Source organism: Cricetulus griseus, chromosome 5 (genome assembly GCF_003668045.3).
Source record: "Cricetulus griseus strain 17A/GY chromosome 5, alternate assembly CriGri-PICRH-1.0, whole genome shotgun sequence".
Classification (NCBI taxonomy): domain Eukaryota; kingdom Metazoa; phylum Chordata; class Mammalia; order Rodentia; family Cricetidae; genus Cricetulus; species Cricetulus griseus.
This window is the reverse complement of record NC_048598.1, coordinates 150011788-150037155: the sequence shown is the minus strand read 5'-3', so window position 1 is coordinate 150037155 and position 25368 is coordinate 150011788. Positions and strand designations below refer to the sequence as shown.

The 25368-nt window shown below is 38.2% G+C and overlaps 1 protein-coding gene across 1 annotated transcript in view; it reads left to right on the top strand.

The window, feature by feature from the left end:
* Positions 1 to 25368, top strand: part of LOC100760955 (iron-sulfur protein NUBPL) — a 189904-nt gene that overhangs the window by 128866 nt on the left and 35670 nt on the right. The window contains exon 7 of the mRNA XM_027416314.1: positions 19390 to 19483. Within this exon, the coding sequence (XP_027272115.1) occupies positions 19390 to 19483 (94 nt within the window). The remainder of the gene's footprint in view (positions 1 to 19389; positions 19484 to 25368) is intronic.

Below are 25368 nucleotides of genomic sequence, written 5' to 3'. Positions count from 1 at the left end.
GCTGATCAGTAAGGAAAAATTGGGGTACACATCTTACTGGACTTTGATAATTTTTGTTTGAAAATGACCTAGTGATACTTGCATATCAGTATGATATTACCACTTTTATTGCTAGCAATTAGGGGTGGCTTTCACCAGGATTCCCCTTAGTCTACTTACAGATTTGTGTTCCTGTTCTCCCTTCATAGGGCAGAGAATTCAGAGGTGTTGTACATTGCTGTCTCCCCAGGGTCAAAAACAGTGCTCAGTATGTGTGAATTTTGACCTATGCTGTGATTCAGTGATAAACTCCATGTTAATCATATTTCACACTCAGCCATTTAAACACAATGGCTTTAGCATACATACTAATGTGATCTATAATATTATATAAATATGAACTCACCAGATACCTGTTGAGGCAGGAGCAGTGTCTAGATACCTTACCACATTTACCTGCTCATCAGGTGCAAATTTATTTTTTTTTAGCAGCTCAGTGTAATGACAGTTTCCTTAATTGCGAATGGAAGAACAGCTGCTCATTTAATGGGTTTTTAATGGGATGTGTGAAACTCATCCATTACCTTATTTCATCGTAATTTTACAATCTAGGTTTCTTGGCCGTCTTTGGGTAGTGCTGCAGTAATGATGTAGTTTTGGAAGCTCTGAAATACTTAAGTCTGTGACTTGGGAATTGGGCTATTTTGTGTGTTCATCACCCCCCAGTCCTCAAGCTTGTTTTCTTCTTTGTTTTTGACATTTCTATCCTATTTCTAATACCTGTGACCTTTAATCTTTCTCAGTGTCTTTGTGTTAAAAGAGGTTACAATGAAAGGGTGTGACACTGCATTTTACTCCATGGTGCTTATGATAATAATGCATCATTTTCTGTACGGCTTTGTAGGTGGCAAGTCCACTTACCAGACTCAAATATGGGTTCCCAAAATGTAGGAATTTATTACTCAAACAGCAGGTGGGACTGCTTTCCTGCTCACTTTTAGCCCCAGTTTTTTTGTTATTTGCATTTTCTCTTAAGTCTGACCACATATTTCTGTGTTTACTTCTATTCTAGAGAATTTTGCTTTAATTTTCATAAAAGCATGTGTCAGTTTGAATATCTGGGCATTTTGGAGAGAGATTTTAGAGATCTTTGTTAGGGTAATTTTGAAATATGGCAACACCACCAATGCATGAATATTTTCATAGTATTCATCTGTTAGAATTGTGTTGATTACAAGAAAATTTAATTCCATTTGCATGATACACTAAGAAGAGCTTTTCTTTGTGTTACTGATACCTAATTAATAGGGTCTTTGTAATTTATAATCTTATTTCCCCTTTAAAAACAAAACTACAGAAAGGTAGAAATAGAATGTTTTTATTGTCCTACTTTACAGGATCCTCTTGGACAAATATTTGACTTCCAAGTTTCAGCTTCATTATCTGTAAAAGGCAAAGTGCTGGGATGATCATCTGGGGTACATCTCACTCTAATGGTCTCTGTTTGTCCCCCTATAAAATGAGGAAGCAGAGTGCCGGGCAGTGGTGACACACACCTTTGATCCCAGCACTTGAGAGGCAGAGGCAGAGGCAGGTGGATTTTTGTGAGTTCGAGATCAGCCTGGTCTACAAGAGCTAGTCCCAGAACACCCTCCAAAGCCACAGAGAAACCCTGTCTCAAAACCCACCCCTAGAAGAAGGAGGAAGCAGAAACATGTTCAGATTGATATGGTGGGTTACTAATAAACTCTAATGTCTGAGTTCTAATTAGAATGCTGGTAGATATCCACACACAACTCTCCTACCTGTCATTGAAACTTTGCTGAGTTCTTTCCTTGTTGAAATATACCAGTTTTTTAAATTATGGTAACTGTTTCAGCTATTTTTCTGCACACCAGAGAATTCTTACATTTTATCCAAGGGAAGGAGGTCACATAGCAGCAGTTTCCCCAGTAACTAAAGACAGACCAGGAGACAAAAATGTATCTTAGGCAGGGGAATGGCTCATTCAGTGAAGTGCTTGCTCTGCAGACCTGAGTTTGAGCCCCAGAAGCCACCTTCTAGAAAAGATCTGAAGTAAATCAAAAGCAAACAAATTTCAGTTTTCTTTACAGCTAGCTAGTATTCTGTAGTGTATATGCACCACTTTTTCATTGTCCATCCATCTTTCGGGCATATTTAGGTTGTTTTCATTTCCTAGCTATTGTGACTAGGGTGGCAATGAGCATGGCTAAACAAATGTCTATGATATATGATGCTGAGATTTTTGGGCATATACGATGGGCTGATATAGCTCGGCCATGGTAGATTTACCTGATTTCCAGAGTGGCTACACCAGCAGTGTGCATTCCCACCAGCAGTGAGTGAGGCTGCTTACTTACATCAGCAACACATGTTTTTATCTTGGCCGTTCTGACTGAGGTGAGGTGGAATCTCAACATTTTTTAATTTGCATTTTCCTAGTTGCTAAAGATGATGAACACTTTTTGAGGTATTTCTTAGCCATTCTTATTTCACCTTTTGAGATCTCTCTGTTTAGAGCCCTAGCTGATTTTTTTAAATTGGGTTGTATGTTACCTTGACTCTGTTTTTGAGTTCTTTGTATATTCTAGATGTTAATCCTTTGTCAGTTGTATAGCTGGCAAAGATTTTCTTCTATTCTGTAGGTCTCTTCACTCAATTGTTTCCCTAGTGTACAGAAGCCTTTTGTTTTGTTTTGTTTTGTTTTTGAGGCTCCAGTTACCCATCATTCGCCACCATTTCTTAACAAATGGTCTAGTTCAGAAAGTCCTTTCTACACCAATGTCTTGTTAACCCTGCTGAAGTTTTCTTCTAGCAATTTTAGTGTTTCAGGTTTCAAAGTGAGTCTTTGATGCCCTTGGATCTAGTTTTTGTGCAAGGAGATAGATATGAGTCTAATTTCATTCTTTTGCACTTGGACATTCAATTTTCCTAGCATTTGTTGAAGATGCTGTCTTTTTTTCCCCACTGTATGTTTCTTTTAAAATGTCAGATATCTCATGTTTGGCTCATCTATTTTATTCCACTGGCCTATATGTCTATTTCTGTGCCAGTACCATATAATTTGTATTACTAAAGCTCTGTAATTCATCTTGAAATCTAAAGTATCAGTCACTTCCAGTATGATTCTTTATTGCTTAGGATTGCTTTGGCTATCCTGTTTTCTGGTTCCACATGAAGTTCTCAATGAGGGTTCCTATTTTCAGAAAGAACTCTATAGGTATTTTGCTTGAATTGTATTAAATCTGTAAATTAGTTTTTGTAGGACAGTCATTTTGGTTGTGTAATAATCAGTTTGTACACTGAGAAGTGTGTCACTTCAGTTGGTTTAATAAAAAGCTGTGTTCAGTAGCTAGGCAGGATTTCCAGGCACAGAGGACCCTAGGAAGAGGAAAGGCAGAGTCAGCATCCAGATGGAGAGGAAGCAGCATGGGCAATGCAGAGTAATGGTAACCGAGCTACATAAAATAATGTACATTAAAGGATATGGATTAATTTAAGTTATAAGAGCTAGTTAGAAACATGCCTAAGCTATTGTCTGAGCTTTCATAATTAATAACAAGTCTCTGCCATTAAAGGGAAGAAGGCAGTCCCCCCCAAAAAATCCATCTACATATTTTCACAATATTAATTCTACCAATCAGTTAATGTGGGCTGTCTTTCCATTTTCTAGTATCTTTCTCAATCTCTCTCTTCAGAGATTTGAAGTTTCTTTGCAGAGGTCTTTCACCTCCTTGGTTATGTTTGTCCATAAAATTTCATTGTCTTTGATGCTATTGTAAATGGGGGTGTGCCTATGATCTCTTTCTCAGTCTGTTTGTTGTTGGTGTGTAAATATGTCACTGATTTTCACAAATGGATTCTGAACCCAGCCACTGCATTGATATTGTTGATTGTTTCCAGAAGTTTTCTGGTAGAACTCATATCATAATCTAAAAATAGGGATAGTTGACTTCTTTTCCTGTTTTTATCCCTCTAATTTCCTTCTTTTGCTTTATTGCTCTGGGTAGTGTTTCCAGCACTGTATTGAAAAGGAGTGGGGATAGTGGGCAGTCCTGTCTCATTCTTGGTTTTAATGGAAATGCTTTGATTTTTTTCTCTAGTGAAGATAGTAATGGCTGTGGGTTCGTCATTTATAACCTTTATTATGTTGATGGATGTTCCCTCTGGTCCTGTTTTCTCTAAGACTTTTATCATGAAGGCGTATTGGATTTTGTTAAAGACCTTTTCTGCACCTATTTTTTTATCTTTAAGTTAACTTATTATTATTATTATTTATTGTGCCTGGATTCCCGAATAAACCCATCTTGATCATGATGGCTGATCTTGATATGTGTTTGTGTTTGGTTTGTTAGTATTTTGTTGAGGATGTTTTCATCTGTGTTCATCAGGGATATTGTGTGTGTTTAGTTTTCATTTTTGTTGTTGTTTTTGTTATGTCTTTACCTGGTTGGGTAGTAGAGTATGGCTGATTTTGTAGGAGTTTGGAACTGCTCCTTCTGTTTGTTTGTTTAAATGGTTTAAGGATTGTTGTAGATCTTCTTTGAAAATCTGTTAGATTTCTACTATGAATCCATCAGGGCCTGGACTTTTTTGTTGTGGTTTTTGTTGGAAGCCCCCCCCCACCTCCCAGTTTCAATCTTTTTTGTTATGGATCTATTTAAGTTGTTGCTTCAACTTGGTAGTTTACATGAATAAAGAAATTTATCATTTCTTTTAGATTTTTCAATGTAATGGAGTACAGGTTGTAAAGTAGTTCTATATAGTATTTTGTATTTCTTTGGGGTCTGTTGTAATGTTTTTCTGCTCAATTATGATTCTGTTAATTTGGATCCTCTCATTCTTTTGATTAACTGGTTCAAGTATCAAGGGTCTGTCAATCTTGTTTATCTTCTCAAAGAACCAGCTCTTATATTTGTTGATTCTTTGTATTATTGTATTTCTATTTCATTAATGCCTGTTTTGTTTTTTGTTATTTCTTGTTGTCAAATAAGTTTCAATTTGGTTTGTTCTTGTTTTTCCATATTTTTAATTGCTTTATTAAGTCACTTATTGTTTTTTTTCTGATTTTTAATGTAGTCACTGCAAGTTATAAATTTCCTTTTCATAACTGCTTTTAAATGTGTCCCGGAGGTTTTGTTGTATTTTGTTTTCATTTAGTTCTATGAATATGTTGATTTCTTTCTTGATATTTTTAAAACCCATCCATAATTCCATTCAATAATGAGTTGTTTAATCTTCATGAATTTATACACTTACAAACACTTACTAGAGATTTATTGCTGTTGATTTTAAGTTTTATTGTATAATGGTCAAATAGAACACATGGGATGGTTTCAGTTTTTCTGTATTTGTTAAGGTTTGCTTTGTGTTTCAGCATTCGGTCTTCTTTAGAGAAACTTCCATGTACACACATGCACACACAGCAAAGTGTACTCAGCAAGTTGTATTTATTTCTATTATTGTACATACATGCATATATATGCATATAGCAATAATAATAAAAAGAAACTACCAACTTGAAGCTGGAAGGGGGAAGGGTTGAGGAAGGGCAGGTGGGAGGGGCTAGAAGGAATAAAAGGAGGGAAGAAAGTGATATAATTCTATCTCAACCAAGAATATATTTGGAAAGTAAACAGATCCCATATATATCAACAGATCAGCACAGCACAGTGAGGAATAGGTTCTTATGTGACATTCTCTACCATTCTTCTCTTTGACTCAATATTGGTGTTCAGGTGTGTAAAAGTCACAGAATGATGATAAGAACTTGCCTTCCTTTGGTCTATCATATGTGGGTACACAGAAGCTCCATATGTAACTGGATAGTCACGGTTGATCTGCAAGCTTCAGGGTTGGAATTGAAGCCCCTCTCTGCTCCGTCCTTGCGGAGCTGTGTGCAATCACCTCAGCAGCTGAAGACTGCATCTGTTGTGCCAGTTACAATGTTTTATGTTGATATAACTCACCAGTCCCTAAGTGTCATACAGTAAGATATTTTAGGAAGACATTCAAAGTAGATTGTGGCTCAATGTGAATTTAAATTTCATTTTGTAAAGTTCAGCTGAATTGTCTGATAAAATGTCATAGTTCCAGAAGTAAGTTTCTTAAATATGCTAAGTAGATGGAGGCAATTTTGTCTGATGGAATGTATCTGCTTTCTTCTTTGTTGTAAAGTGTTTATTTTGTTACTTTACTGTTTTGAGAGAAGAATACATCTTATCCACTTTCTCTAAGCAGTTCTCCACAGATAATTTTACTTTACACAGCAGATCACTGTCACCTCTCTTTCTTTTGTGGTGGTTGAAAGTATCTGAACGCTCACCAAATCTGAGTATTTTTTACAGATGTGAGAAGCCGAAGTCCAGAGGACTCAAGTGTCTAACATCTGCTCACACAGCTAATTTGTACATTCACTGTTCCCCAACTAAAACTTTCTGGTGAATTAATGCCTGGATTCAATTCTTATGTGCTAGTTTCAGATGCTTTGTGTTTTCTAGCTTTTTTATTTTTTAGTGTTCTTTTTTTTTAATTAAATTTTTTTCTGTTTTTTAATTTAATTTTACAAAATTATAATTTCACATGTCAATCCCTTCTCCCTCTCCCCCCTCCCCCAACCCATATTCAGCCCCCTCCCCCACCCCCTCTGACCCCCATGGAGGGTAGGGCCCTCCACAGGGGCTCCCCATATTCCACAACATGATCCTGGTCCAGGCCTAGGCCCTCCCCCATGTGTCCAGGCCTAGAGAGCATCCCTTTATCATGAAGGGACGCTGGATTTTGTCAGAGACTTTTTCAGCATCCAGTGAGATGATCATGTGGTTTTTCTTTTTCAGTTTGTTTATATGGTGGATTACATTGATGGATTTTCGTATGTTGAACCATCCTTGCATCCCTGGGATGAAGCCTAATTGATCATGGTGGATGATTTCTCTGATGTGTTCTTGGATTCGATTCGCCAATATTTTGTTGAGTATTTTTGCATCAATGTTCAGGAGGGATATTGGTCTGTAGTTCTCTTTTTTAGTAGTATCCTTGTGTGGCTTGGGCATCAAAGTAATTGTAGCCTCGTAAGAAGAGTTTGGCAGTGTCCCTCCTGCTTCTATTGTGTGGAACAATTTGAAGAGTATTAGCTCTTGTTTGAATCTCTGGTAGAATTCTGCAGTGAATCCATCTGGCCCTGGGCTTTTTTGGTCGTAAGGCTTTTGATGACTGCTTCTATTTCATTAGGGGTTATAGGTCGATTTAAACTGCTTATCTGTTCTTGGTTTAATTTTGGTAAGTGATATCTATCCAGAAAAATTGTCCATTTCCTTTAGATTTTCAAATTTTGGGTAGTACAGGTTTTCAAAGTATGACTTGATGATTCTCTGGATTTCCTCAGTGTCTGTTGTTATATCCCCCCTTTCATTTCTGATTTTGTTAATTAACATGCTCTCACTCTGCCTTTTGGTTAGTTTGGATAAAGGTTTGTCTATCTTGTTGATCTTCTCAAAGAACCAATTCTTTGTTTCATTGATTCTTTGTTATGTTTTCCTAGTTTCTACTTTATTAGTTTCAGCTCTCAGTTTGATTATTTCCTGGCATCTATAACTCCTTGGTGAGTTTGCTTCATTTTGTTCTAAAGCTTTCAGTTGTTCTGTTAATTCTCTAGTGTGACTATTCTCCAGTTTCTTCATGTGGACACTTAGTGCTATGAACTTTCCTCTTAGCACTGCTTTCAGTGTGTCCCATAAGTTTGGGTATGTTGTGTCTACATTCTTATTAAATTCTAGGAAGACTTTAATTTCTTTTTTTATTTCTTCCTTGACCCAGGAATGGTGCAATTGGGTGTTATTCAGTTTCCATGAGTTTGTAGGTTTTCTGCAATTTGTATTGCTGTTGAATTCTAATCTTAAAGCGTGGTGATCTGATAAGATACAGGGGGTTATTTCAATTTTTTTTTTTGTATCTGTGGACGTTTGCTATGTTGCCAAGTATGTGGTCAATTTTAGAGAAGGTTCCATGTGGCGCTGAGAAGGTATATTCTTTTGTGTTTGGATGGAGTGTTCTATAGATGTCTGTTAATCCCAATTGGGCCATAACTTCTGTTAGATCCTTTGTTTCTATGTTAAGTTTCTGTCTGGTGGTCCTGTCTAGTGGTGAAAAGGGGGTGTTGAGTCTCCTACTATAAGTGTATGTGGTTTTATGTGTGGTTTGAGCTTTAGTAATGTTTCTTTTACAAATGTGGGTGCCTTCGTATTTGGGGCATGGATGTTCAGGACTTCATCTTGATGGACTTTTCCTGTGATGAGTATGAAATGCCCTTCTTCATCTCTTTTGATTGATTTTAGTTTAAAGTCTAATTTGTTCGATATTAGGATTGCTATACCAGCTTGTTTCTTGGGTCCATTTGATTCGAAAATCTTTTCCCAATCCTTTACTCTGAAGTTGAGGTGTGTTTGCTGTATACAGCAGAAGGATGGATTCTGTCTTCGTATCCATTCTGTTAACCTGTATATTTTTATAGGCAGGTTAAGACCATTGACATTGAGGGATATTAATGTACATTGACTGTTGGTTCTTGTTTGTTTTGGATTTATTGTTGGTGATGTCATTGTGTGTGGATTTCGCCCTCCTGTTTCTTTTCCTGTTTGGTAAAGTTGGATTATCTATTACCTATGTTGTTGTGAGTGTAGTTATCTTTGTTGGGTTGGAGTTTTCCCTCTAGGACTATCTTTAGTGCTGAGTTTATGAATATGTATTGTTTAAATCTGGTTTTGTCATGGAATAACTTGTTTTCTCCATCTATAGTGATTGAAAGCTTTGCTGGGTACAGTAGCCTGGGTTCGCATCCATGTTCCCTTAGTGTTTGTAGGACATCTATCCAGGACCTTCTGGCTTTCAAAGTTTCCATTGAGAAGTCGGGTGTGATTCTGATAGGTCTGCCTTTATATGTTACTTGACCTTTTTCTTTTGCTTCTCTTAATATTTTCTCTTTATTCTGTAAGTTTGATGTTTTGATTATTATGTGGCAAGGAGAGTTCTTTTTTGTGGTCCAGTCTATTTGGTGTTCTGTAAGCTTCTTGTACTTATCATAGGCATATTTTTCTGTAGGTTGGGAAGTTTTCTTCTATGATTCTGTTGAATATGTTATCTGTACCTTTGAGCTGTATTTCTTCACCTTCTTCTATACCTATTATTCTTAGGTTTGGCCTTTTCACGGTGTCCCATATTTCCTGGATATTTTGTGTTAGAGTTTTGTTGGACTTGAAATTTTCTTTGGTCGATGACTCTATATCCTCTAGCGAGTCTTCAACAACTGAGTTTCTCTCTTCCATCTCTTGTATTCTATTGGTTATACTCACATCCTTAGATCCTGATAATTTATCCAGCCTTTGTATTTTCCGCATTGCCTCATTATGTGCTTTCTTTATTGTTTCTATTTCAGCTTTCATGCCTTGAACTGTTTCCAGTGCTTCCTTCACTTGTTTGGTTGTTTTTTCTTTAGACTCTTTAAGAGAATTATTTATTTCTTGAATTTTTCTTTGTTTTTTCTTCTATTTCTTTAAGAGATTTTCTTGTTTCCTCTCCAAGGGTCTCGAGCATCTTCACAAAGTAGACTTTTAGGTTTGTCTCTTTTTCTTCCTCTGTGTTGTGCTTTTCAGATCTTGCTGATGTGGAGTCCCTAGATTCTGGTGGTGTCATATTGGTCTTTCTGTTGAGTGTGTTCGTATTCTGCCTTCTTCCCATCTCTTCTTCCAGCAAGTACCGATGGGCTCTCCCTGTCTCTTCTTGTCACCCGGTGATGTGTGTGGGCCAAGACTTCAAAGTCTTGCCTCTCCTGGTAGTCTCCTCACTCAGGAGAGGTCGGGGCAGCAGAGGGGGAAGGAAGGTATTTCCAGACTCATGGAGGTCCTTCCTGTATGGGTGGGTCCACTCTATGCAGGCAGGTTCACTCTATGCAGCCACAGGCCCAGAGAGATCCTGGGGTGATGGGGACCTTGGGCAGGAGTAGGGGTCACAAGAGGTCAGGGTGGCGGGGTTGTGTTCTGGTTTTGAAGAAAAAAACTTTACAATTAATGTTGAATCAGAATTTAAAATCCACAAACCTCAATATAATAGGTCAAACTTAATATATAGCTTCATATGCAGCAAGAATTCTCACAGTTGGTTCTTATTTGATGATTTTGATCTTTTGCATTTAAACTACTGACCTAGTTTCAAAAATATGTTCAAAGGCTCCAGATATTTTTAAGGAAACTGTTTAAGTATTTCCGTCTGTCTCTGTAGATTGTTTACTGTGATTGAACTGACTGCCCACATGATGCTCTTAACTGGCATTTGGTAGAATGACACTGATTTTAAACAAGACCTGTTTGATGGTGGGCTAAAAGCTGAAATGCTCTTCATTAGCACAATGCTGAGATACTTGTGCCTAAGATTTCCATGGTTACTAGGACCCTTACTTTCTAATATAAAAGACTCTCAAGGATCATGTGAGGATGGAAACAGGCAGGAAGAAGAGGGAGGGAGGGAGGGAGAGAGAAAGAGAGAGGGGGAAGAGAAGAAGGAGGGAGGGAGAGGGAGAGGGAGAAAGAGAGTGGCTGTCATTATAATGAACCTGGAAAGGGAAAGTGTGGATATAATTATGTTTCATATAAATAATTGACTGTGACTCTAAGTGGGTTCTGTCTTATATGCCTACATATCACAAATCACATACTGAAGAAAAAAAAAAAAACTATGTTCTTTGGGGTCATGAGTTTTTGCTAGCAGAACTCTGCAGAGATTTTCAGGATAGTAATGTGATACCTCAGGATTCTCACGTAACAGCAGCATAACCTTGACAAATGTTACCAATTTTCAACCCTTTAGTATTCTCCTGTGTAAAACAGGTCATAATCAAGTGTGCGTGTTCAAAGTATCCGTAGGCTTTGACCATATCTAGGTTCTCGGTAACTACTCATTTATCCTGCTACACCCCACCTGTCACCTGCTGTTCCACTTTCTCCTTTCTTCTCTTCACCAGCTCAGTTCCACTTGAGGATCCCTGAGCCCCAAAGTAAGGTGCAAGCCGTTGGCAGGAGCTAGAACCAAGAGTCATCTTGGGCAGGCAGCTCTTTGCATTGTCCTTGCACATAGTGTGGTGGGTGCACTGGTCTCTTGGGGTGTCAGAGTTCTTAGGGTGCTCCTTGGAGAACCTGAACTTGAACAATGGCTGTAGATACTTTTAGTGGGGATCCAGAAAGTGGCTTCTATAGCAACTATAATCTTGACTTTTGTCCTAACTAACCCAAAAAATATTTTTAAAAAATTCCATCAAAGTATATAGTAATTTTGTAACTTTCTTAGAGTGCTACACATCTAAATATATTTTACAGACTGCTACATAATTAGATTGGTAAAGTGAGTTGTGATTCCTGAGGAAACATTCTCAAACTTTAGCTATTCAAATTTATATAAAGGATTAAAATTATTTTGGTAATTAAAAAATTAACTTTTATAATTTTCCATGCAATATATTTTGATCATATTCTTTTCCTCCCCCAACTCCTTCCCTCCTACTTACCCAACTTCATGTTCATTTTCTTAATTAAGAACAAAAATAGCAAAGCAAAAAAGCACACACACAAACAAAAGCCCAAGACAAAAAAGGAAACAAAACAAAAAATTCAAACAACAACAAAACAGAGTCCATTTTGTACTAGTCAGCTAGACCTGAGATGAAGCCTAGGTTGTGTATACCTAGTATCACTCCATAAAAGAAAACTGAAATTAGAAGATTTGCAGGTAAATGGATGGAGCTAATAGCAGTTATCCTGAAAGAGGTAGCCCAGACCCAGAAAGATAAACATTGTATATTTTCTTATATTTAGATGTTAGTTTTTAAGCTTTAAATATATGTATTTCATTTAGAATATAAGCCCACATAGGTTAGCTAGCTGGTGAGGGACTAGCTGGGGAGTGGGGGCACCTTCCAAGGAAGGAAAGAGAGAATATAGTCTTATATAGTGGTAAGGAGGAGTTGAAGCAGGAAAATTAAATGGGCACAGGAGAGAATGTAGGAAGAGATACCTAATACTAAAGATAATTGATTAAAAATAAAATATCTTGATTTTTAAAGCAGGTTTATGGTATTTTAGGCATCTTTGGTCATAGTCCTACACTTCCTTAACATCTGCTTCTTAGTTATGAATATCGATACATATAATCAGCTTAAATTGTGCCTTTAGAGAACTCAGATATTCCTATAAATTACTGAAAAACATTACTTTTATGAAAATGCTAACTTTTTTACTTGTTCTTGTTTTACCCATACTGTGACTTTATATAGGTCTCTGTGGGATGTCATGCTTTAAATATTATTACAGTAAATGGGCTCGGAGTGAGCAAAGAGGACCCGTGAATCAGGTTTGAATAACAAGTGCCCTGTGAACTGCTGTCTCCAAGTTGTTAGAATCAGCTAGCTTGCTTTTGACCTCTGCTGGAGGGCAACTTATGAAAAGGAAGATAGCATGGAGTGTTCTCCTCCTTCTCTGGGCGTTATCTATTCTGTTGGGTTAATACTGCTTTCAAATAAACCCCTCCCCCATCTCCTGTAGAAGGAAAGCTGTTTGAAAATGGATCGAAGAACTTAATTATTTGGGGGAAATGAAAACATTTGCTAAAAACACACTCTGTTGTAACTTGAGCAGTGTGTTCTTAACAACTTGGTACATGTTATAAGTATTGTTTTAATATATCCATTGTGTCATTTAATTGTTCCACTCCGGAGGCTACCACTTAAGTAAAAACTTTTTTTTTTCTTTTTATCATTCAGCCTTTTGCTAAGGAGTTTATATTTAAAGTAATTTCTCTTTTGTAACAATTTTCTTCTCGAAACCGAAATAAAATGTTACACTAGGAAGAGCAAAAGCTATGTATAGTTCAGACATAAAAAGTTCTATTTTAGAGTTCTTTTGTTTATTAAAGGTTTCTTAAATGGAGAAGACTTTCATTTTAGTTGTATAATATAATTGCAAGTGTCAACTTGACTCACAATTCTTCGGTACCTGTTTATTAAACACTGGTCATCTATGAGGAAAGAGTCTGGCTATGGAGAGGGAGCAACAGGCATGCCTGCCAGTGATCTGCTTTGTTAAGGGACAATCTCTGGAACCGAGGAAATAAGTCTGTAGATAGATATAGGACTCTGAACATGCCTATCTTAGCTGAAATTGGGGAGAGAGTTTTATAAAATAACAGTTCTTAAAGCTGAAAGAGCTGTATTATATCTTAGAAATCAGGTAAAAAAAAATAATCTATCACCTCACTAATTTGTCTGTGAAATTTGGCTGTGGGAGCTGGTGGCAGGTTAAATGCATCTTCTGTACTAGTTATCTGCTAGCTAAAATAAAGTCCTTGAGGCTGAATAATTTATAAAGAGATGCTATTTTAACCCATAGTTTGGGAGCCTGATCAGCTGGTTCTATTTGGCTTCTGGTGGGGGCCCCTTGTACATCACAATATGGTAGATAGCATCACAGTAGGAACCTATGCCAGAGTATCAACTCATGGTGACACAGGAAGCTAGATAAATAGACTCAGGGCCTAGGCATGCTCTTTTACAATAGCTCTCTCTAAGAACTAACCCATCCTATTAGATCAGCATTAAATCCTTTATTGGTAATTGCACCTATGACCTAATTATCTTGCACTGAGTTGTATGACTTTTGTGGTGGTGGCTAGGGATGGGGGCATGAACAGTTGTTTACTCGCCACAGAGGGCACCAATGACATACCAAAGAAACTTCTTTTTCCATATGAATTGAGTTTAGTGAGCCAGTAAATTTATTGAATGTACTTATAGGAGTATGAGTGAGCGGTTACAGCAGCATGGATACCTCACAGAAAAGCCCACCCCAGCAGAGTTGATGATTCTTATAAGTTGTATCCCTGGAACTTCCTTCGTGACTTGCAGACGACTTAGCTTGTCACAGTCCCTTTTTGGCAGTGGTTACCTTGAATAAGGGCTTTGTAAATCTTGTAATTTTCAGAAACTTCCAAGACTTGTGATTTTTACTTCCTTTTTTTTCTTTCATTGATTTTCTGAGTCTTAATGAGTTCCCCTCTCTCTTGGATGTACTTGGGGGTGGGGAGTAACTTCACAACAGTGTCTATTAAAAGTTCTGTTACTTCTCAACATTGTCACACTGAGGACTGAGCTTTTAGTATGTGAACTTTTGGGGGATACCAGTAAGGATGGAGAAAGTGCTATGAATGAGAAAAAAAAAGGGGGAGGTCAGTTTCTTCCAGGGACAGTTTCTATTAAGAGTCAGAACACACCCCTTGCTGGGCAGCTGTTGGTGGGTGATAGCTTCTGGAGAACAGAGAGTCAGTTTCTTTAAGAATGTGGCCCCTGATAGATAGATCACACTCCAGTAGATGGCCCCACACTCAGAGTTAGGGCAGCACTGATTGGAATCAGTGGATTGTTACAAAAAAGAGGACATAGTTGGGAGGCAGAGTTTAGGGGTGAATCTTGGAGAAGTAAGGTGGAGGAGGTCAAATATGATCAAAATATTAGTGTATGAAATTGTCAAAAATAGTGAAAAATGTTATTTTTAAAATGAACAAAAATAAGATCAGATCAAAGTAGCAACCATTTAGACATCTTTTCACAAGATGCTGGCAATGTAAACACACTCAGGGCTGAACTGTGGGTGTAGACTACTAGAAAAGGCCCATGAACAAACAACCAGCAGTTCTACTTTTAATTTCTTAGCTGGTTCAAGAAGTTTGTCATTATCAGCCCAGCAGAGCAGTTTCTGTCATCAGCACTCAACAGGTCACATGTAAAGGTCATGGCGCCAACACTGCCATCTGCTGATCAGAAGCTGTGGTTATTAGCCTCTTGATGGCAAGTCAGTCCCATTCAGGTCAACAAGCTTTTATATAGAATGTCAGTGTACATCATGTAGGTCCTGGGCCAGCTCTTTTTTTTTTTTTTTCTTCAGGTAGTTGGGATTTAATTTAAGAATCATTTGAAATGAACTACTGTAACAGTGATGAATTTTTAGTTCCTTGGAACCTTGGTTCTCTGAAATAAGAACTTGGAAGCAGCATAAACAATATGCTGAAATGGCAGGGAGCAACAATGATCAATTGTTGGCACTAGGCATTCTCTGAAATGAGGAGATGTGCCCGTCTGCCAGTGCTAGCAGTCTCAGATATCTGAGGGCAGAAAAGGAGAAAATCTCCTTTATCTTCCTGGGGAGAGTTTCATAGATGGCAGTTGTCTTAGTTAGGCTTTCTGTTGCTGTGAAGAGACACCATGACCATAGCAACTCTTTTTTTGCAGATGTTTTTTAATTTGAATTAGAAACAAGATTGTTTTACATGACAATCCCAGTTCCCTCTCTCTCCCCTCCTCCCCTACCAACCCCCTTCCCAACTAAAACCCTACCTATCACATATCCTTTCTGCTTCCCCTGGATGGTGAGGCCTTCCATAGGGTGTCATCAGAGTCTATTGTATCCTTTGGGATAGGGCCTAGGCCTACCCCTGTGTGTCTTGGCTCAGGGAGTATTCCTCTATATGGAATGGTCTCCCAAAGTCCACACCAGTGCTAGGGATACGTACTGAACAACTACAGGAGGTCCTGTAGATTTTCGAGGTTTCCTCACTGAAACCCATGTTCCTGAGGTCTGGATCAGTCCCATGTTGGTATCCCAGGTTATCAGTCTGGGGAGCAAGAGTTCCCCGATGTTCAGGTCAGCTGTTTCTGTGGTTTTCACCAGCCTGGTCTGGACCCCTTTGCTCTTCACTCATTCTTCTCTGCATCTGTATTCCTGTTCAGTTTAGTGATTAGTTGTCGGTGTCTGCTTCTACTTCCACCAGCTGCTGGATGAGGGCTATCGGGTGGCATATAAGTCAGTCATCAATCTCATTATCAGGGGAGGGCATTTAAGGTAGTCTCTCCTCTGTTGCTTAGATTGTTAGTTGGTGTCATCTTTGTAGATCTCCAGACATTTCCCTAGTGCCTGATTTCTCTGTAAACCTAAAATGTCTCCCTCTATTATGGTATCTCCATTCTTGTTATCTTCTATTTTTCCCCTGACTCAACCTTTCTGCTTCCTCATGTCCTCTGCATCCCTTCTTTTCTCCCCTTCTCATTCTCCTAGCTCCCTCCCCCTCTTCCCCGTGCTCCCAATTTGCTCAGGGGATCTTGACCCTTTCCCCTTCTCCAGGGGACCATGTATGTCTCTCTTAGGGTCCACTTTGTTTACTAGCTTCTCTGGCAGTGTGGGTTGTAGGCTGGTAATCCTTACTCTATGTCTAAAATCCACATATGACTGAGTACATACCATGTTTGTCTTTTTGTGATTGGGTTACCTCGCTCAGAATGGTTTTTTCTAGTTTCATCCATTTTCCTGAAAATTTCAAGATTCCATTTTATTTTCCCGCTGAGTAGTACTCCATTGTGTAAATGTACCACATTTTCTCTCTCCATTTTTTGGTAGAGGGGCATCTATGCTGCCTCCCGTTTCTGGCTATTATAAATAATGCTGCTATGAACATTATTGAACAGATGTCCTTGTAGGAATGTGCTTCTTTTGGGTATATGCCTAAGAGTGGAATTGCTGGATCTTGTGGTAGACTGATTCCCATTTTCTTGAGGAGTCACCCCATACTGATTTCCAAAGTGGCTGTACAAGTTGGCACTCCCACCAGCAGTGGACAAGTGTTCCCCTCCATAGTGACTCTTATAAAGGAAAACCTTTAATTGGGGCTGGCTTTCTGAGTTTCAGTCCATTATTGTCATGGTGGAACATGGTGGCATGCAGGTGGACATGGTACTGGAGAAGGAGCTGAGAATTCTACATCTTTGGTCTCAGGCAATAGGAAGTGAACTGAGTGACACACTGAGCTAGAGCAAGAAGAACTCAAAGCCATTCCCACAGTGACACACTAACAAAGCCATTCCTCCTAATAGTGCCATTCCCTGTGAGCTTATGGGGACCAATTACATTCAAACTACTACAGCAGCTAAGGGTATCTATAGGGTAACTGTTTTCTAAGCTATTGAAAATCAATCTGTACTCATTGTTTTCTTAAAATATATTATTATACCACTATCTGTTTATGAAATCACAGGGACCCTAAAAGCAAATCACTGTATAGTGTCAGCTACTAATGGATGTTTTGAAGAAAATGGTGTCAGGGAAGGCAAGAGATGGATGGCTACTTTAGGAAGCACCCTACACTGCCTTCCTAGCCAGCCTTCAGTGTGCCATGCCACTCTCATATCTAGGACTTCCGGCTGGAGAGCTTTTCTTCAGCTATCTCCCTTGACAGGTTCTGACCAGGGTCCTGACCACCTCTCTTGAGTGGGGCCTTCCTCCAGCCTCCCTTCTCGCTCCTCTGAAAGTATTCCTTACCACATGACTGGGGATAAAGGAGAGTCAGTACAATTCCATTAATAAATCTTTTGCCATCTGACATATTTTGTAACACTTGCTATGTGCAGTTCAAACTGAAGAGATTTTTAAGAAACCTCTTCCCATCTGATGTCAATTTCCAAATCAGGGACCAAATAATTTTGTGTAATGAGGAGTGCTTCTAATTTTCTTCCTAACACATAAAGCTTCCTGATTTGCCCATCTCTGTTTATTTCACTAAAATGTTAGTTCCATGAGACTAGACTTTGTTTTATTCATTGCTTTATGTCAATGACATAGCACAATGCTGAATACCAAAGAGATTCTGATAACCACGTGTTGAAGAGATGCACTGCCATATGCTATATGAATAAACATGTTTAACCTAAGTCATTTATGCTTTTAAAATGGTGTAGAAAGCCATGCTGCACTTTTTGTGAGACAGAATGTAGAATTATTTACATGGTTTCTACACAGCTTAGAAAGTCTCGCAACTTTGCATTTCTTCATTATTTGAAGAACAGCAAGCAGATCCTGTGCAGTCCATTTCTTGCTAAGGTGTTTAATTCAGTTTACAGTTTCACAAAGTGGATCATGAGACAGAAGTAGGATGACTGTCCTTGTTCACTTCAGTTTCTAAAAGTCAGTAGGCTCTTTCTTTATGTAGAACTGGAAATATTATATCTATTTCATGGCTACCTATTAATATCTAGTGTGGCAAATTTCATAATCATTTAAGTATCTTTATTACATAGTATCACTGGGTAAGGACGAAAGTGATTTGGTGACATACACAGTAGGCACACTGTCTGGTCTATTGGACTTGGGCAGTTTTCTCCAAGGAAGTAAGTGTGTGTGTGTGTGTGTGTGTGTGTGTGTGTGTGTTGCTAGGGACATACTAGTTGGCAATGATGAGACAGATAGTGGCCCAGAGCCTTTAATAAGAACAGATGGTTATGGTCTTATTTCTTGACAGTAGAAAAAAAGAGGTGGATGTGTTTGTGAGTTTTAACAGACAGAGTAAGTAACTGGCAGGGGGCAATAAGGGAAAGAGAAACATTAGTTATGAGGTCAGCTTTCTAGGCTAGCTAACTGAGAGGACCCCAGGCCTTTCACAGAGACTAAAGAAGCTGAGGGAAGAACTAGCTGAGGAGAAACAATGAAAGGATGCTTCTCTATCTAAAGTGAAGCTGAGTATTATGCACTTGTGTATCTGGTGAATACTTTAAAACCCAGTGCCTATAAAGAAAGAATCAACTGGCACTGGGAAATTAGTCATATTAAAATTAAATCATTTTCTGTTGTTAAGTTTTTGTTTTCATTATTAGTGTGTTTATTTTAATGAAGGAAAAATAACAAAAATTATTTGCACAAGAAATGCTATACTAAAACAAACAATTATGAAGCAAAACCTCTAGGGGACAAAAAACTAAGACCTGCCAGGCAGTGGTGGTACATGCCTTTGATCCCAGCACTCAGGAGGCAGAGGCAGGTGGATCTCTGTGAGTTTGAGACCAGCCTGGTCTACAAGAGCTAGCCTCCAGGATAGCCTCCAAAGCCACAGAGAAACCCTGTCTCGGAAAAATAAATAAATAAATAAATAAATAAATAAATAAATAAATAAAAGACCTTCACAAATAAAATGTAAGCTGAAAATAAGTGATTTATCCTGGCTAGAAAACCACAGTGAAAGAGGCCATTAGTGAGTTTGTGTGTGTGTGAGTGTGTGTGTGTGTGTGTGTGTGTGTGTGTGTGTGTAGGGGCCTATCACCTGGAAACTTGAGCTTGTCATTCAAAGCAGGTCCAATAGGTAGTATCTACCATCTACATATTCATGTGTCCTTAGCCCACAGCATAACATTGGTCCCTAAAGGGGGCTTGGGATAGCTATTGTTTTAGGTATGCTATTTATGTATTAAATTTGTTTGCATTAATATTCACAGAAATTGTTATACAGTGACGATATTTATATCATCTTGTTGTTTAGGTTGATTGGGGTCAACTGGACTATTTAGTTGTTGACATGCCACCAGGAACAGGAGACGTGCAGTTATCAGTTTCACAGAATATCCCTATTTCAGGTAAATCCTTAAAGTTTGATTTCTTTCTCTGATGTATTGCAGTTACTATACATAAAAATAAACTATATCATAGATGAACTTTCTGTCTTAAAATTATTTATAAATTGGTCATTAGTGATCAGAATTATGTATTGGACTTTTGATGATAAATATGTGTATTTATAAAAAACAAAAGGTACTTTTAAAGGTAGTAATAAATCTGTATTGTAGAAAAATTTTAGATGTAAGTATATTTAGGTAGCTCATGGCTATTCGAACATGCTGACTGTTGTCCAAATCTTAACAGTAAAGTGCTAACAAACATCCAGAAAATACTAGCTAATGAAACTGAGTAACAGTAAGTAGTAGGAAAATTGGCTTTTAGGCAAATATAGTTTTGGGAAATTGTATATTCTGCTATTTCTTTTGTTTTAAAGTTAAGGGAATAAATATAATAGCTTATTTGGTCAAGTGTACAAGATATAGCAATGAGTATCTTTCCCTGATACAGAATGTAAAAATTGGTAGTTATCCTTTATTTTGAATCTATTTCTAAAACTTCCTCTGGAACAGTTGCAAATGTGTGCACATACTGGGTTTCTAAGAAGGAAGATAATGGAAATTTAAAGTATCTTTGCAAATAAATTTTTATGGGTTATTTCAGCTTTGCCATTGACATTTAATTATCAAAAGGCTTAAATCTAGATTTTTTTGCAAACTTTAAATGGTTTTTTTTATTAGTAGGAGAGCCTCATTAATAGGGTATTAAACATTTTAATGAGTTTGTTTTCTTAATTGAGTATTCTGATAAGGCAGGTTATAAAGGAGGAAACTGGCAAAAGGGGAAATAAAAAGTTTATCCTTTAGATGATCGCTCTACCATATAGTGTGCCTTTCATTTTTTAATGTAGAGGAGTTAACTGACTGCTTCAAGGTCCCACATTTACAATGTGTTGTCGCTGAAGTTCTCATCAGTTCTGATTGAGTTTGAAGCTTGTGGTTGGAACCTCTGCATCAAGGTCTCTGGCAATGTCTGAGTCATGGTTTGCTGAGTTTAGCCTCAGCCCCTCCAACTCATTTAAGCTGAGGTTAAGCTAATGTTGGTGATTTTGTGATACATCACATTTACCGTGAAGGTGTCAACCGTGTGTACCCATGTGTTATGTATGCCAGTATTGACATGAAGAGTAAAAAGCCTGTTTTCTCTAGTGAGCATATGTTGATCTTATAATTCAAGAGAGAGATGCAGCTGGTAGAATTTGTACTTTGCGTATATGAGTTTTGGGTTTGGTCTTCAAAGCAGGGACTAGGAGTATCAAACAATAAAATACCCTGACACTCAAGGGACTTTGGGGGTCTGTCTGATCATTTCTTTATGTGTTTGTTAAGATGTTTATTCAAGGCTTAGTTCTTGATATGTAGTTTTATTTAGACCAATGTTATTTCATAGCAAGCATATATAAGAAGACACTAGAAGTGAGCTAGCCCCAGGAATTAGTTTCTGGCTTGGCTGCACCATGGCTGTCATCAGTTTATATTATCTGGAACGGCCTGTCAGAGTCATATTTGCCCTACAGTTTTGTCAGTTGTCCTTCAGAATTATCTCTTCTGTAATTACAAACCTAGTTTCCCTTTCCTTTTTATCATTGACATTAAAACTCTTTTAAGATAGTCTGTTCTACTTTTTCTTCTGTTCTATATTTCTCTAAGTCACAAAAACCCTTTAGACCCGTGGTCATGTCTGTGATTAGACTTTCTGTAAATCCCTTCACATAAGGTAAAATCCCACCCCAAAACCGTGTGTGCCAACTGCCCACATCCTTACCGCCCCTCACTTTCTTCCCTTTGCTTCTCTGAATCTGTGTCTCTACACACATTCATTCAGAATGTCTTTCCATTGTAGACAGGTGCATGCCCAAGTCCTGCATAACCTTTAAAAGCCACGTGCTCTGATGCTCAATCCCTGTCCTCTCCCCAACTCCTCCCTGGATAGGAATCATCTTGTTTGGACCACTCCTCAGCACTCAGATTCTCTTCATTTGAAGCCTGCACACCTGTGCCGTGCAGGTCTCCTCCCTAGATTCTGTCTCATTCAGCTTTGTGTTTCCCACAGAACCAAACTCACTGCCTTCCTGCAAATGGGGTATCAATGAATGGATGTTTTGTCACTGTGTGTATTGCCTTTTCAGTTAGACTATAAACTACTTGAATGTCATTTTTTCCCTGTTCATCCTGTGTCTCTTCTATTACTTGGGCAACGGGAAATGTTGACAGTGCTAGGCTGACCAGTTATTGCTGTTCCCACAACAAGCTCACTGTCCCTTTATCTTTTCTACCATTTCACTCATTCTTGTAATTCCCTGTCCCCCCCCCATGCCCCACTGATTTCACTTAAGTGCTTCTTCTATGTACAAGTTAAACAAAACATTTTTTTAAAGTCAGGAAGAAAAATCATTCCATTGTTAAGGTTTTTGTTTTGATGTAGATGACATCTGTGGGCAGTTGATACTGTTCACTCCCCCCTTTCTTGTTGTGCTGGGATTAGGAGGGGCTTGTCATTTGGTTACTTGTAGGCTCTCTATTAAGTGGCTGTGGGAATCACTAACATTGTTCCATTCTAAGGAAAGAAGTGCCCTTCTGCCATGATGCTCCCCATTTCTGCTTGCACCCTTACCTAAGGAACCTTGCTTGTCCCACAATTTATAAGGATCTAGTGAGATAATATGAAAGCTCTTCTCTAAATCCATAGTTCCTTTTTAGAAACTGCTTAAATGCTTTAAAGGGGATATTTGCTGAGGGGGATGCTGTTTGATCAAATGTTCCCCACAAAGACACATGTGCTAAAGGCTTGGTCCCAGCCAGTGCCTTTGTTGAGAACTGGCTGGGTCATGAGGGTGTTAGTGTCTGTGACTTAGATAGCCCACCTTACCCTTCATCCCTCTCTGCTTCCTGGCCACTCTGACGAAAGCAGTTTTGTTCCCCTCTCCCCACCATGTTGCTGTGTCTCACAGTGGTGCAGAACTAGCCAGATCAAGTGACCAGGGGCATAAATAAATTCTTTTAGTTGTTTTTCTCAACAACTTTGCTATAATAGCAAAAAGCTGACTGATGTAGGGCATTACTGAAATGTTGTGAATGGGAATCTATGTCAAGTTCACATGGCTCCAATCTATTTGGCAACAAAATAGATGTTTTGTGTTTAGAGAGACATTATTTTGGAAATTCATAGCAGACCTGTACAAGCAAAAAGATCTTTTTTCTAACTGCTAATTAGCAACTCTTTGTATGTGCTCCATTTTGTTTTGTGGGTAGATGATGAGCTCAGTGTAAGAAGAAATTTCAAAGAAAAACATTACTCTCTTATTTGTGTTAAAGTGTTGTATAGCAACAGCAGTGAATGTGTTGACAGCACATCAGTGACGAATCATGTAAATCTGAGTTTACATGGAGTCCTAAATCATTACCTACTCTAAGTGCAGACCAGAAGTTCCTAGATGTAGAGTGCAGGAAGGAGAAGAGGTGGGATAAAGGATGGGGGATGAGATCATGGCTTTAGAGATGCTCTTGTCTTACTGAACTTGCCAAGAGATGGCATTAATACAATCAATCTCCATTATATTTCTTACCTTGTTATTGATAATTCCGCTTACTGGGCTTTGTTGCTAGTTCATTTTGTAAAGTGTTTGTTACTATGTCTTGGGTTGGGTTGACTCCAGAGTTGAATTCTGTTTTGTTTCCCAGATGTGTGCTGATGCTCATTAGAAGTTACTGATCATGTAATTATTTTCCATCATGGAAGAGAACTATTACTTCTCTGAGAGGCATTATACTTTCCTTAAAGATTTTGAAAACATCCACTATTTTAGTTTCAAATTTTCATAGATTTTTCTTTTATTCTTGGCATCAACTGAAGTCCTGTAAGTGACCATCTGAAGACTGTCCTAGCTTTAGTTTAACTCTTAGAATTAAGCAAAGAGTTTATGCTTCATATTAAGTATATGAAACATGTTTTCTTTTTCCAAGGACTGGAGTCTTAGTAACTTAAAGTGCTATATTAGCAGATGATACATCTTAATTTAATGAAGAGTCTAGGTACAGAGATGTGAGCAGCAGCATTAGTGACACTAAAAGATGATGGAGCTCCCAGGGACTAATGACAGGAGTTCTCCCTGCTCTTCTACCCAAGAAGGCAAGAGAGTGAAGAGTGTTAGTATCCTGTTGTCTCAGAACCCTTAAAGGAGGTGCTTCATGGAACTCCCAGAACCACTGCAGAGTAGGAAGGAAGTCTGAGATACTACCACAACATCTCTGCTTCCATAGTCTCATCCCCTACTGGTCCCTGCCTCTGGCACACACCCTTTGAGAGCCAGGAAGCTCAGGGGAGATCATCCACAGAGGTCAGCTCCCCAGCCACTGATCACATTAGTGGATAGAGAAGGGCTCTGGCCAGACTGATGGTGAAGGCAAGTGGAATACTGACACAGCTCTTGTTCTTTGTGCTCATGATTTCACTGCATGTTAGTGGCCAGGCACAGATGGAATGCTGTGAAATGCATGGAATTTATGGCCTTGAAAAGCTTACAAGCTAACAGAGACACCAGTAGTACAGTAAAATTAGTAAAAAGCCTATACTCACAAAACAAAATTGTACTGTCATCTATCTTATGTCTAGAACATTTATATTGTAGATAAAACTGAATCAAGTTTATTTTGTATGGTGCAGAATAACAGTTGTAAACATTTATTTTTACTGGATAGAGTTAGGGGGTAATCACTTAGTGTGATAGTGAATGTATTGTCAGGTTGACATTCACTTTCACCTTATTAAGTAAAGATTAATAGAGAAATAAAATATTGGGGAACTATTCAAATAGTAAAAGGGACAAAGACCATGTGGCTAAGGGAGAGCCATTGCTCATTCTTTGTTCACAGAAGAGAGCCATGCAGACCCTAGTGGGAGTCCTGTTTTGGTTTCTTATCTCCTGGGCCAGGAGAAGCTGCTGTGTGTGGTAGGGTAGTCAGCTAGTTAGGATTCCGGACATCTGTGGGCTTCTGAGAGGCGGCACAACAGTCTGGTGCTGTGTTATGATAATGAGGTGATGTCCTTTCTTCCTGTCTAGGACCCTTCCTATCTGGGCCCTATAGATAGAAGCCAGTAGCTTTTTTGTGTCTCATTCATTTAAATGAGATGGGGCAGGAAATTTAAATTAAGCCCCTTTAATATTTCAGTCACTGTTTACAGTGAAAGGCATGCACTGCTTCTAATGGTGCTCATCCTTCTCCAGGACGACTGAACTCGTGACTGATAAAAACCCCTGGGAAAAAGCTGTTTGTGTTCACCTGCTCTCTTCCCTCTCCATCAGCAGTTTCCTTAGCTTCATCATTTTTCTCTTCTATAGTGCCACTTTGCTAATTTGAACACTCATTTATGAAATGAAAATCTGTTTGCGATTGGTGGATCTAGAAATTATTGCTGCTGTGTTAAATAAATGAATGTGTATGGACCATTATTTGAAATAGCTCCTCGACTTTCTAGTATTTACTCTTTAAAGCAAAAAAAAAAAAAAAAAAAAAAACCAAAACAACAAAAGACAAAACAAAAACAGTGATTTCACATATGTAAATCACATTAATACAATTAAAAATTATTATTCTTTAAAAATAGTTTTTAAGTTGGCAAAATTAAGCCTTTAAAGATAATCCAATGCTGATCTTTTGGAAAATTACCATAATGTCAAAGAAAAGTTCTTCCCCAGTTTTAATTTTAGTGTTGTGTTTTCTCTATAATTATATAATTTGTAATGACCTCCAACTGTAAAGCCAGCAATATGTAGATGACTTAATCATAATTTTTTTGTTGTCAGAGACATTAAATATTCATTTGTTTTTAAAAGATTGATTTATAT